The sequence below is a fragment of the Coregonus clupeaformis genome, chromosome 33, assembly GCF_020615455.1.
Source record: "Coregonus clupeaformis isolate EN_2021a chromosome 33, ASM2061545v1, whole genome shotgun sequence".
In the NCBI taxonomy this organism is placed as follows: domain Eukaryota; kingdom Metazoa; phylum Chordata; class Actinopteri; order Salmoniformes; family Salmonidae; genus Coregonus; species Coregonus clupeaformis.
The window spans coordinates 37,141,873-37,155,833 of record NC_059224.1 but is presented as its reverse complement, the minus strand read 5'-3'; the positions used below and the strand labels follow the sequence as shown (position 1 = coordinate 37,155,833).

The 13,961-nt window shown below is 42.0% G+C and overlaps 1 protein-coding gene across 1 annotated transcript in view; it reads left to right on the top strand.

Annotated features, from left to right (window-relative positions):
• LOC121549099 (acyl-CoA:lysophosphatidylglycerol acyltransferase 1-like) overlaps positions 1-13,961 on the top strand; it is a 63,754-nt gene that overhangs the window by 12,677 nt on the left and 37,116 nt on the right. Inside the window, exon 4 of the mRNA XM_041860934.2 lies at positions 7,879-7,997. Coding sequence (XP_041716868.2) covers positions 7,879-7,997 — 119 coding nt within the window. The remainder of the gene's footprint in view (positions 1-7,878; positions 7,998-13,961) is intronic.

The following is a 13,961-nucleotide window of genomic DNA, read 5'->3' as shown; positions in this document are numbered from 1 at the left end:
TTAAAGATGCCAAAAACAATTTAGTCCAATGTTGCTAAGTATGATGTGGCTGTCCATGGTAATGATTTCTGTGTGTGCGCGCATGCACAAGTAAAACAAACGTTTACTCACCCTACTTGTAGACTAGTTGAACGCCAATGCCATCCTCTCTTTCATGTTGGCAAAACGGTCTATGGCTCTGTCATACTTTTTGTTTTTGTTGTCATAGGCTACATAGCTAAAATGCTTGCTAGCCTAACTTCCTCGCATGGGCAACAATGAACCAGCTAAATTAGCCACCTAGTCAACGTAAGCCTACTAGGCTACATATTGAACTTCAATCGTCTCAGGCCAGTGGCACATCATATACATTTATGGTTAGATCAAAATCGCCATTATAATCATTGGCCTGTACAGAGAATTAAGTCAAAACCACAAGTCCAAATCCCCATCTCCATCCATGGCTTAGGAAATTGACTATTTAGCAAGCTAGCTACTGCAGGACATCAACACAAGCAGACCAGAGACAGACAAGTGTTTCTGAAAATGACCGTTTTGCATAGGAAGTCATTTGATTGGTGTGAAGCCAAACTGGCCTCCCGTGGGGGGGCATTTTGCTGCACCAGGACAACCCACAGTTGTGCTCAGCTCAAAGCTGATTGGCTTATTATTATTATTATTATTATTTTAAAATTTTTATAAAGGGAGGCCTAATTCTTGCTGGCATCAATCAATCAAATGTTACGGCGACAACATGTTATACTATTTTGGTCCAGACAGCATCAGATACATGAACTACAAATACTGACAGAGTGGAGCCGTTTCCCTCGCTCTGATGATTTATCCAGTGAGATTCAGCCACTTGTGAATTGACGGAAAATTATTAAAACACAGAGATGAGAGAATATTTTATAAATAATGTTTTCTTAATCAAATATTTGGGGAAGCCTGGCTTCCCTTGTCATCTATGAATACACGCCGCTGGTTAAATTACCAGAGATTCTCACGTGGCCAAAATATTTTTTGCTGTGAAACAAACAAGAAATAAGACAAAAAAACTGAACTTGAGCGTGCATAACTATTCACCCCCCCAAAGTCAATACTTTGTAGATCCACCTTTTGCAGCAATTACAGCTGCAGGTCTCTTGGGGTATGTCTCTATAAGCTTGGCACATCGAGCCACTGGAAATTTTGCAGGCAAAACTGCTGCAGCTCCTTCAAGTTGGATGGGTTCCGCTGGTGTACAGCAATCTTTAAGTCATAACACAGATTCTCAATTGGATTGAGGTGTGGGCTTTGACTAGGCCATTCCAAGACATTTAAATGTTTCCCCTTAAACCACTCGAGTATTGCTTTAGCAGTATGCTTAGGGTCATTGTCCTGCTGGAAGGTGAACCTCCATCCCAGTATCAAATCTCTTGAAGACTGAAACAACAGGTTTCCCTCAATAATTTCCCTGTATTTAGCACCATCCATCATTCCTTAAATTCTGACCAGTTTCCCAGTCCCTGCCGATGGAAAAACATCCCCACAGCATGATGCTGCCACCACCATGCTTCACTGGGATGGTGTTCTCGGGGTGATGAGAGGTGTTGGGCTTGTGCCAGACATAACGTTTTCCTTGATGGCCAAAAAGCTCAATTTTAGTCTCATCTGACCAGAGTACCTTCTTCCATATGTTTGGGGAGTCTCCCACATGCCTTTTGGCGAACACCAAATGTTTGCTTATTTTTTTCTTTAAGCAATGGCTTTTTCTGGCCACTCTTCCGTAAAGCCCAGCTCTGTGGAGTATACGGCTTAAAGTGACCCTATGGACAGATACTCCAATCTCCGCTGTGGAGTTTTGCAGCTCCTTCAGGGTTATCTTTGGTCTCTTTGTTGCCTCTGATTAATGCCCTCCTTGCCTGGTCCGTGGTTTTGGTGGGCGGCCCTCTCTTGCCAGGTTTGTTGTGGTGCCATATTCTTTCCATTTTGTAATAATGGATTTAATGGTGCTCTGTGGGATGTTCAAAGTTTCTGATAAAAAATGTTTTTACCCAACCCTGATCTGTACTTCTCCACAACTTTGTCCCTGACCTGTTTGGAGAGCTCCTTGGTCTTCATGGTGCCGCTTACTTGGTGGTGCGCCTTGCTTAGTGGTGTTGCAGACTCTGGGGCCTTTTGACAGATCATGTGACACACAGGTGGACTTGATTTAGCTAATTATGTGACTTCTGAAGGTAATTGGTTGCACCAGATTTTATTTAGGGGCTTCATAGCAAAGGGGGTGAATACATATGCACGCACCACTTTTCCATTATACATTTTTTATAATTTGAGTATGGAAATGCACCAACGGAATAGGCAAACAATGGCTGAGTACCTTCAGCTTCAGTACCTTCAGAAAGGATTCACACCCCTGTACTTTTTCCACATTTTGTTCTGTTACAGCCTGAATTAAAAATGTATTCAATTGAGATTTTGTGTCACTGGCCTACACACAATACCCCATAATGTGAAAGTGGAATAATGTTTTTAGACATTTTTACAAATTCATTATAATTGAAAAGCTGAATGTCTTGAGTCAATAAGTATTCAACACCTTTTGTAAGCCAAAATAAATTCAGGAGTAAAAATGTGCTTGACAAGTCACATAAGTTGCATGGAGTCACTCTGTGTGCAATAATAGTGTTTAACATAATGTTTTTATGACTACCTCATCTCTGTACCCCACACATACAATTTATCTGTAAGGTCCCTCAGGCGAGCAGTGAATTTCAAACACAGATTCAACCACAAAGACCAGGTAGATTTTGCCTTGTGCCTCGCAAAGAATGGCACCTGTTGGTAGATGGGTAAACAAATAAAAAAGCAGACATTGAATATCCCTTTGAGCATGGTGAAGTTAATAATTACACTTTGGATGGTGTATCAATACACCCAGTCACTACAAAGATACAGGCGTCCTTTCTAACTCAGTTGTCGGAGAGGAAGGAAACCACTCAAGGATTTCACTATGAGGCCAATGGTGACTTTAAAACAGTTATAGAGTTTAATGGCTGTGATAGGAGAAAACTGAGGATGGATCAAAAACATTGTAGTTACTCCACAATATTAGCCTAAATAACAGAGTGAAAAATACAGAATTAAAAAATAAACATGCATCCTGTTTGCAATAGGGCACTAAATTAAAACTGCAAAGAAATTAACTATATGACCTGAATACAAAGTGTTATGTTTGGGGCAAATCCAACACATCAATGAGTACGAAAAAATTACAAATCCATTTTAATCCCACCTTGTAACACAACAGAATGTGGAAAAGTAAAAAAGGGTGTGAATACTTTCTGAAGGCACTAACTACCAGCACAGAAAAGTTTGTCCATTTGACATCTGAGATGTGGCGCTCCCTTGGCCATGTCATTGAGCACTGTTGCACATTGTGTAGCTCCACCACTCCTTTAAATCTCAAAATCCCCCATTCCCTGGTGAATAACAATGGCTCCTAATCACACCTTTATCTTTCCAAGAGGCTCCTTTTTGTGATGAATTGCAGCACCTCTTCAGGCAATGGGTCCTGACCTTGCTGTGTCATGGGCACTCCAAAAGGGCTAATTCCCCCCAACAAAATTATCTTGATTGAGACACTCAATTAGTAGTGAAGCGTCTCCACAGAAGCCATGTTGAACAGAGGCCTTTGTCTCGGCCAAGCACTTTGTATTATTGAAATTCACCGTGGTAACAAGCCAAACAATTGTATCTTTGTATGGGCGTCCAAGCACTCCCACACGGTTTCAGCTTTGCTGGCCTATTGTCATATCCATTCCCATTTCTCAGTCAGTAGGTTAATTTTAGATTACTAATTGTTTTTTTGTGAACCAGATGAGCGTTGTATCTGAAAGGGATGAGGAATGGATGAAGCATGTTCGCCTGAAGTTGTCATGAATTTTGATCGATGGGCTAGTATGCGACCAGTCCTGTACACTATTTGTTGAATGTGCTGCCAGATGTACAGGAAATGACACGCAACTCTCATCCTCTCTTCGTCTTTATGGTCAAGCTGTAATGGTTAGGTATAGGCCTACGTTTAGTATGGGAGCATTACATAATGTCCATTTAAACAGTCGTATTGTTGGATTTCATAATGTCTCAGTGTATATCTAGCTGTTGTCTTGACATGTTAATATCGAATTGGAAATCTGCCAAGAATCTATTGATAAACACTTACACCGTTTCCTACGATTAGTTTCAGGAGAGAGCTATCACTTGTGCTCTTTCAGCGGGGTAACTCAAGCATGTAATCGGAGGACTGTGCTAACTTGAGCATTTAAGAATGTTCCATTCTCTCAATATGACGAATACCCACTGAAAACAATCGATGAAAGGTTTCCTCAGAACTGCTGGATATACTGTAGATCAGATGTCATATCTCCTAGCAACGGCCTAAAGAGAGCTCTTACCACTGGCCAAACATTTTCTGTCTGTCATCGTTAAAACTGAAAGGGATGAGAACTCAATGACTCTACAGAATTCATGTGTATCAGGCTATGCCACCAGAGTTTTATACTCTTTGATGCCACTGAAGCCGTAGGCACATTTTCACATTTGTGTGGACAATCACATACATTTTTTAAAAAAAAAGCATGGCCAGCCGTAGCAAAATGCTTGTTGAAATTCTCGATTATTGTAGATTTATCGGTGGTGACAGTGTTTCCTAGCCTCAGTGCAGTGGGCAGTTTGGAGGAGGTACCGGTACTCTTATTTTCCATGGACTTTACAGTGTCCCAAAACTTTTTGGAGTTAGTGCTACAGCTTTTTGTGTTAATGTAAGCTCTAGTGTTATTGTTGCCATCAGGAGTGTGACGCAGAAGACTTGTGGAGAGCAGAATCAATCACCTTTGCATAATTCAAGACTGTTGCTTTGTGAGGAGTTAAGTTAGCCATTGTTATGTAAAAGCTGAAAAGCCTTGGCTCCAAGTCAGACCAGATCAAAATCACATTTTATTTGTCACATGCTTTGTGAACAACAGGTGTAGACTAACAGTGTAATGCTTAATAATGGGTCCTTTTCCAACAATGCAGAGTTAAATAATAAAATAGAAATATCTCAGCTGGTAGAGCACGGTGCTTGTAACGCCAGGGTAGTGGGTTCGATCCCCGGGACCACCCATACACAAAAATGTATGTAAGTCTCTTTGGATAAAAGCGTCTGCAAAGTGGCATATTATATTATAAAAATACAGTGAATAACGATAACGAGTAAAAATAACATGGCTATATACAGGGAGTTCCAGTACCGAGTCGATGTGCAGGGGTACAAGGTAATTGAGGTAGTTAGGTAGGTTTGTCACAATAACAGTATCGCGATACTCAGAGGTATCGTGGCAAGGAAACAAAACATGAAGCAGACTAAATTTATTGTGGAAAACAGCCCTAATGTTGGAAACAAGCAGTGTTGTAACACAGTCACGTTTCTGTTCCAAGCTATAGCACACAGTATTTTACATACAGTTGTGTTTTTCCTTTTTGCCATGGAAAATCAGGTATCGTAGTATCGAGATACTGGTATCGTAGTCCCATGTAGCTCAGTTGGTAGAGCATGGCGTTTGCCACGCCAGGGTTGTGGGTTCGATTCCCACGGGGGGCCAGTATGAAAATGTATTCATTCACTAAACTGTAAGTCGCTCTGGATAAGAGCGTCTGCTAAATGACTAAAATGTCAAATGTAAATGTAACAACCCTAAGTTAGGTAGGGGTAAAGTGACTAGGCAACAGGATTGCTAATAGATAGTATAAGCAGCGTATGTGGTGTCAGTATGCTGCATGTGTGCACATGTTGTGTGTGGGCGCATGTAGTGTATGTGTTGGGGTGTCGGTGTGAGTGTGTGGGTAGAGTCCGTGCAGGAGAGTTAATGCAAAAAAGTGTCAATTCCGGTAGTTCGGTTAGCTATTTAGCAGTCATGGCTTGGTGGTAGAAGCTATTCAGGGTCCTGTTGGTTCCAGACTTAGTGCACTGGTAATGCTTGGCGTGCGGTAGCAGAGAAAACAGTCTATAGCTTAGGTGGCTGGAGTCTGACAATTTTTTGGGTCTTCCTCTGACACCGCCTGGTATAGAGGACTTGAATGGCAGGGAGGTATGTGTATTTACATGATCCAAAAAAAAGAGCTTTTCCTTGTTAAACAAAGCCACAGCGTGCCTGAGAGGGCAAAACTCCTCTATGTTGTGCTCTCACGAGAGATAACTCACAAACATAACATGAGATAGGAAAGCAACTGGACCCTAAAGAGGACTCCTGACATTTAGCATATTATATACTGGTCTTGGAGAGAATATAAGCTGTTAAGCCAAATACCTTAAAACACCACGCCACTTTGGTTTCAAAATGGACATGGGGCCCGTCTTTAGCATCGCGGCTCATTAAAGCGGATCTCTCTTGTGTTCCATTCTCTCCTGGATGATTTACATTGGCACCCTCTATTCAATAGACGGCCAAACCGACTCCTTCATTAACCGTGCGGCCTGTAGTGTGTTATTGACAGTTCTACAGCTGCACCATTGAGAGCATCTTGACTGGCTGCATCACCACTTGGTACGACAAGTTCTTCAGCTGCACCAAGTTCTTCAGCTGCACCAAGTTCTACAGCTGCACCAAGTTCTACAGCTGCACCATTGAGAGCATCTTGACTGGCTGCCGAGGGTGCCTTGCAGTTGCCGTACCAAGCGATGATGCAGCCAGTCAAGATGCTCTCAATGGTGCAGCTGTAGAATTTGAGGTCCGCTGGATCCATGGCCCAGTGAGACACGGGTGCCGCCCCACATAGATGGAAATGGAAAAGTCTGAGCCTTTTGGGTAAAACATGGGTAAATCCTCAGTGGAAATGCAGAATGAGTCAGCAAGACCCTACCAGAACCATGGGGGATTCCACTTACAATCTTCCTTTGGTTTGTCCAACTCTCTGGCTTTAGCTCTATAGCGATACCCGAACAGTCTCTCCAGGTCTCCAGCGGGGTAGCTCTACTGTTAAATACGCACTGTCGTCCAAGTGAGTTAAATTACAAAAGAAGCTCGTCCATTTGTTATATGGGAGGCCCTTTGTTGTCACCCAACCATGTTAGTATGAAGTTAGTTTCCTCCTTTGTGGCGACTCCTGTGTTTAGTGTCAATAGGGCGCTACGGGCCGCACGGTTAATGAAGGAGTCTGTTTGGCCGTCTATTGAATAGAGGGTGCCAATGTAAATCAGCCAGGAGAGAATGGAGCCCAAGAGGGATATGCTTTAATGAGCTGAGATGCTAAAGACTAGCCCATTTCTATTTTGAAACCAAAGTGGCGTGGTGTTTTAAGGCATTTGGCTTAATGGCTTATTTTAAGGCGACACGTTCGCTCCAAGACCGGTATAGAATATGCTAAATGTCAGGAGTCCTCTTTAGGGTCCAGTTCCTATCTCGAGTTATGGTTGAGTTATCTCTCGTGAGAGCACAACATAGAGGAGTTATCGCCCTCTCAGGCACGCGGTGGCTTTTTTTAACAAGGAAAGCTATTTTTGGATCATGTAAATAGACATAGTCCCCTTTCAGAAATGTCCACTTTAATGAGAACTTTTCTCACCTTGAAGACAACTCTGATCCAACTTGTTCCAAAATGTAGGCCTACAAGTTGTAATTTGCCATTAGATGTTGATGTTTAATATGATGGCCTAGCTAGGAATCTTGAGGTATTTAGTGCACATTCACTGTGGTCCTGAATGGCTCAGTTGGTTGAGCGTGGTGCTTACAAGGCCAGGATTGTGGTTTCGATTCCCGGCGCCACCCATATGTAAAACTGCGTGCATGCATGACTGTAAGTCTCCTTGGATAAAAGCGTCTGCTAAAATGGCATGTATGATGTGTCCACTAACTCCACTTGTGTTGTCTTTTCCAGTGATGGAATGGGGCGACGACGTAAGGCCCCTTTCTGAAGAGGAAGCCATGGTCATCGTCAACCACCAAGCCACAGGGGACGTGTGCACCCTCATGATGTGCTTGCAGGACAAGGGCACGGTAAGATACTCCTCCAAAGTTGGCATACGTAGCCTCCTAGACCAGTATTTTTTATTTTTAAACCTCTCCAATTTATTGTAGCCCTGAACTAGCTCACTGATTTTGACCTAATCAAGGGCTTGATAATTAGTTGACAAGTTCAATCAGGTGTGCTAGCTCTGAAATAGTTCAAATACATGGCTGGGGGTCCCTGAGGAGAGGTTTGAGAACCCCTGTCCTAGACTATAATAATAATAATAATAATAATATGCCATTTAGCAGACGCTTTTATCCAAAGCGACTTACAGTCATGTGTGCATACATTTTTACGTATGGGTGGTCCCGGGGATCGAACCCACTACGCTGTCGTTACAAGCGCCATGCTCTACCAATTGAGCTACAGAGGACCACATGAGATCTCAAGATAATACGAATCAATTCAAGTGAATTCAGGGATGAAACCGACATGGAAGTGACAATTGAAAATCTTAAATGTAAGAGGTAGGACTATTTCTTTAAACAAATTGTGTTAAATGTCTGGAATTGACTGGTACTAAAATTAATTGAACTCTTTCAACCAACTCAGGGGCACTTGATTAAGATCTGAAATGTGGTTGGATGATTGGGTGTCTGGGGATTTCTAGTTTCATGGTCTGGGTGTGATATGTTTATTATCCTGAGAACTGATGGTTGTGTGTGGGTTGGAATGTTTATTAAAGCAGTTATGTTCTATCATACTATTTATCCAATGAAGGTATGCTGACTTTGCATTATTGCATAATATTACTTGAGTATCAGATGAATGATGTTACTGAAATTACTAGCTAGCCATTGTAGCAGCAGGACCAATTGACTATCTAGGATCCACTCACTATCTGGAATGTTTGTATATTTTTTTTTATTTTTTAGGGGTGTAGATCAGCTTTAATATTGCAGATAGATTGTAGCTTCCATCAATGTAATTGTCTGCATCATTTCCAAACCTCTATATATATATATATATATATATATATATATATATATATATATATATATATATATATATATATATATATATATATATATATATATACATACATACATACATACATACATACATACATACATACATACATACATACATACATACATACATACATACAGTGGGGGGAAAAAAGTATTTAGTCAGCCACCAATTGTGCAAGTTCTCCCACTTAAAAAGATGAGAGAGGCCTGTAATCCAGAAAATCACATTGTAGGATTTTTAATGAATTTATTTGCAAATTATGGTGGAAAATAAGTATTTGGTCACCTACAAACAAGCAAGATTTCTGGCTCTCACAGACCTGTAACTTCTTCTTTAAGAGGCTTCTCTGTCCTCCACTCGTTACCTATATTAATGGCACCTGTTTGAACTTGTTATCAGTATAAAAGACACCTGTCCACAACCTCAAACAGTCACACTCCAAACTCCACTATGGCCAAGACCAAAGAGCTGTCAAAGGACACCAGAAACTAAATTGTAGACCTGCACCAGGCTGGGAAGACTGAATCTGCAATAGGTAAGCAGCTTGGTTTGAAGAAATCAACTGTGGGAGCAATTATTAGGAAATGGAAGACATACAAGACCACTGATAATCTCCCTCGATCTGGGGCTCCACGCAAAGATCTCACCCCGTGGGGTCAAAATGATCACAAGAACGGTGAGCAAAAATCCCAGAACCACACGGGGGGGACCTAGTGAATGACCTGCAGAGAGCTGGGACCAAAGTAACAAAGCCTACCATCAGTAACACACTACGCCGCCAGGGACTCAACTCCTGCAGTGCCAGACGTGTCCCCCTGCTTAAGCCAGTACATGTCCAGGCCCGTCTGAAGTTTGCTAGAGTGCATTTCGATGATCCAGAAGAGGATTGGGTGAATGTCATATGGTCAGATGAAACCAAAATAGAACTTTTTGGTAAAAACTCAACTCGTTGTGTTTGGAGGACAAAGAATGCTGAGTTGCATCCAAAGAACACCATACCTACTGTGAAGCATGGGGGTGGAAACATCATGCTTTGGGGGTGTTTTTCTGCAAAGGGACCAGGACGACTGATCCGTGTAAAGGAAAGAATGAATGGGGCCATGTATCGTGAGATTTTGAGTGAAAACCTCCTTCCATCAGCAAGGGCATTGAAGATGAAACGTGGCTGGGTCTTTCAGCATGACAATGATCCCAAACACACCGCCCGGACAACGAAGGAGTGGCTTCGTAAGAAGCATTTCAAGGTCCTGGAGTGGCCTAGCCAGTCTCCAGATCTCAACCCCATAGAAAATCTTTGGAGGGAGTTGAAAGTCCGTGTTGCCCAGCGACAGCCCCAAAACATCACTGCTCTAGAGGAGATCTGCATGGAGGAATGGGCCAAAATACCAGCAACAGTGTGTGAAAACCTTGTGAAGACTTACAGAAAACGTTTGACCTGTGTCATTGCCAACAAAGGGTATATAACAAAGTATTGAGAAACTTTTGTTATTGACCAAATACTTATTTTCCACCATCATTTGCAAATAAATTCATAAATCCTACAATGTGATTTTCAGGATATTTTTTTCTCAATTTGTCTGTCATAGTTGACGTGTACCTATGATGAAAATTACAGGCCTTTCTCATCTTTTTAGGTGGGAGAACTTGCACAATTGGTGGCTGACTAAATACTTTTGTGTGCAAGGAAAATGATGTGGATGTATTGAAGCAACATCTCAAGACATCAGTCAGGAAGTTAAAGCTTGGTTGCAAATGGGTCTTCCAAATGGACAATGACCCCAAGCATACTTCCAAAGTTGTGGCAAAATGGCTTAAGGACAACAAAGTCAAGGTATTGGAGTGGCCATCACAAAGCCCTGACCTCAATCCTATAGGAAATTTGTGGGCAGAACTGAAAAAGCGTGTGCGAGCAAGGAGGCCTACAAGCCTGACTCAGTTACACCAGGTCTGTCAGGAGGAATGGGCCAAAATTCACCCAACTTATTGTAGGAAGCTTGTGGAAGGCTACCCGAAACGTTTGACCCAAGTTAAGCAATTTAAAGGCAATGCTACCAAATACTAATTGAGTGTATGTAAATGTCTGACCCACTGGGAATGTGATGAAAGAAATAAATGCTGAAATAAATCATTCTCTCTACTATTATTCTGACATTTCACATTCTTAAAATAAAGTGGAGATCCTAACTGACCTAAAACAGGGAATTTGTACTAGGATTAAATGTCAGGAATTGTGAAAAACTGAGTTTAAATGTATTTGGCTAAGGTGTATGTAAACTTCCGACTTCAACTGTATACTGTGCTATGAAAAAGTATTTTCCCCCTTTCTAATTGTCTCTACTTTCGCATATTTGTGATACTGAATGTTATCCGATTTGGACGAGATGGGTCCCTTTATGCCTGGCGAAAATCAAACACTGCATTCCACAGTAAGAACATCATACCAAAGGTCAAGCATGGTGGTGGTGGTGGTGTGATGGTTTGGGGATGCTTTGCTGCCTCAGGACCTGGACAACTTGCCTTAATAGAAGGAACCATGAATTCTGCTCTGTATCAGATAATTCTACAGGAGAATGTCAGACCATCGGTCTGTGAGCTGAAGCTGAAGCGCAGCTGGGTCATGCAGCAAGACAATGATCCAAAACACACAATCAAGTCTACATGAACATTTCTAAAAAGCAACAAATTGGAAGTTTTGGAATGGCCTAGTCAAAATCCAGACCTAATCCCAATTGAGATGTTGTGGCAGGACTTGAAACGAGCAGTTCATGCTTGAAAACCCACACGTCACTGAGTTAAAGCAGTTCTGCATGGAAGAGTGGGCCAAAATTCCTCCACAGCGACGTGAGAGTATACATACATACATACATACATACATACATACATACATACATACATACATACATACATACATACATACATACATACATACATACATACAGTGAGGGGAAAAAAGTATTTGATCCCCTGCTGATTTTGTACGTTTGCCCACTGACAAAGAAATGATCAGTCTATAATTTTAATGGTAGGTTTATTTGAACAGTGAGAGACAGAATAACAACAACAAAAATCCAGAATAACGCATGTCAATAATGTTATAAATTGATTTGCATTTTAATGAGGGAAATAAGTATTTGATCCCCTCTCAATCAGAAAGATTTCTGGCTCCCAGGTGTCTTTTATACAGGTAACGAGCTGAGATTAGGAGCACACTCTTAAAGGGAGTGCTCCTAATCTCAGCTTGTTACCTGTATAAAAGACACCTGTCCACAGAAGCAACCAATCAATCAGATTCCAAACTCTCCACCATGGCCAAAGACCAAAGAGCTCTCCAAGGATGTCAGGGACAAGATTGTAGACCTACACAAGGCTGGAATGGGCTACAAGACCATCGGCAAGCAGCTTGGTGAGAAGGTGACAACAGTTGGTGCGATTATTCGCAAATGGGAGAAACACAAAAGAACTGTCAATCTCCCTCGGCCTGGGTCTCCATGCAAGATCTCACCTCGTGGAGTTGCAATGATCATGAGAACGGTGAGGAATCAGCCCAGAATTACACGAGAGGATCTTGTCAATGATCTCAAAGCAGCTGGGCCCATAGTCACCAAGAAAACAATTGGTAACACACTACGCCGTGAAGGACTGAAATCCTGCAGCGTCCGCAAGGTCCCCCTGCTCAAGAAAGCACATATACAGGGCTGTCTGAAGTTTGCCAATGAACATCTGAATGATTCAGAGGAGAACTGGGTGTAAAGTGTTGTGGTCAGATGAGACCAAATTCGAGCTCTTTGGCATCAACTCACCGTGTTTGGAGGAGGAGGAATGCTGCCTATGACCCCAAGAACATCATCCCCACCATCAAACATGGAGGTGGAAACATTATGCTTTGGGGTGTTTTTCTGCTATGGGGACAGGACAACTTCACCGCATCAAAGGGACGATGGACAGGGCTATGTACCGTCAAATCTTGGGTGAGAACCTCCTTCCCTCAGCCAGGGCATTGAAAATGGGTCGTGGATGTTTTCCAGCATGACAATGACCCAAAACACACGGGCCAAGGCAACAAAGGAGTGGCTCAAGAAGAAGCACATTAAGGTCCTGGAGTGGCCTAGCCAGTCTCCAGACCTTAATCCCATAGAAAATCTGTGGAGGGAGCTGAAGGTTCGAGTTGCCAAACGTCAGCCTCGAAACGTTAATGACTTGGAGAAGATCTGCAAAGAGGAGTGGGACAAATTCCCTCCTGAGATGTGTGCAAACCTGGTGGCCAACTACAAGAAACGTCTGATTGCCAACAAGGGTTTTGCCACCAAGTACTAAGTCATGTTTTGCAGAGGGGTCAAATACTTATTTCCCTCATTAAAATGCAAATCAATTCATAACATTTTTGACATACGTTTTTCTGGATAATTTTGTTGTTATTCTGTCTCTCACTGTTCAAATAAACCTACCATTAAAATTATAGACTGATCATGTCCTTGTCAGTGGGCAAACGTACAAAATCAGCAGGGGATCAAATACTTTTTTCCATCACTGTATGTATGTATGTATGTATACTACCGTTCAAAAGTTTTTTGTCCATTTTAAAGTAACATCAAATTGATCAGAAATACAGTTGACATTTTTGATGTTGTAAATGGTTATTGTAGCTGGAAACGGCTGATTTTTTTATTTATTTATTGAATATCTACGTAGGTGTTATTCTACGTGAGAAATTGCCAAGGAACTGAAGATCTCGTACAACGCTGTGTACTACTCCCTTCACAGAACAGCGCAAAATGGCTCTAACCAGAATAGAAAGAGGAGTGTGAGGCCCCGGTTCACAACTGAGCAAGAGGACAAATACATTAGTGTCTAGTTTGAGAAACGGGCGCCTCACAGGTCCTCAACTGGCAGCTTCATTAAATAGTACCCGCAAAACACCAGTCTCAACATCAACAGTGAAGAGGCGATGCTGGGATGCTGACCTTCTAGGCAGAGTTGCA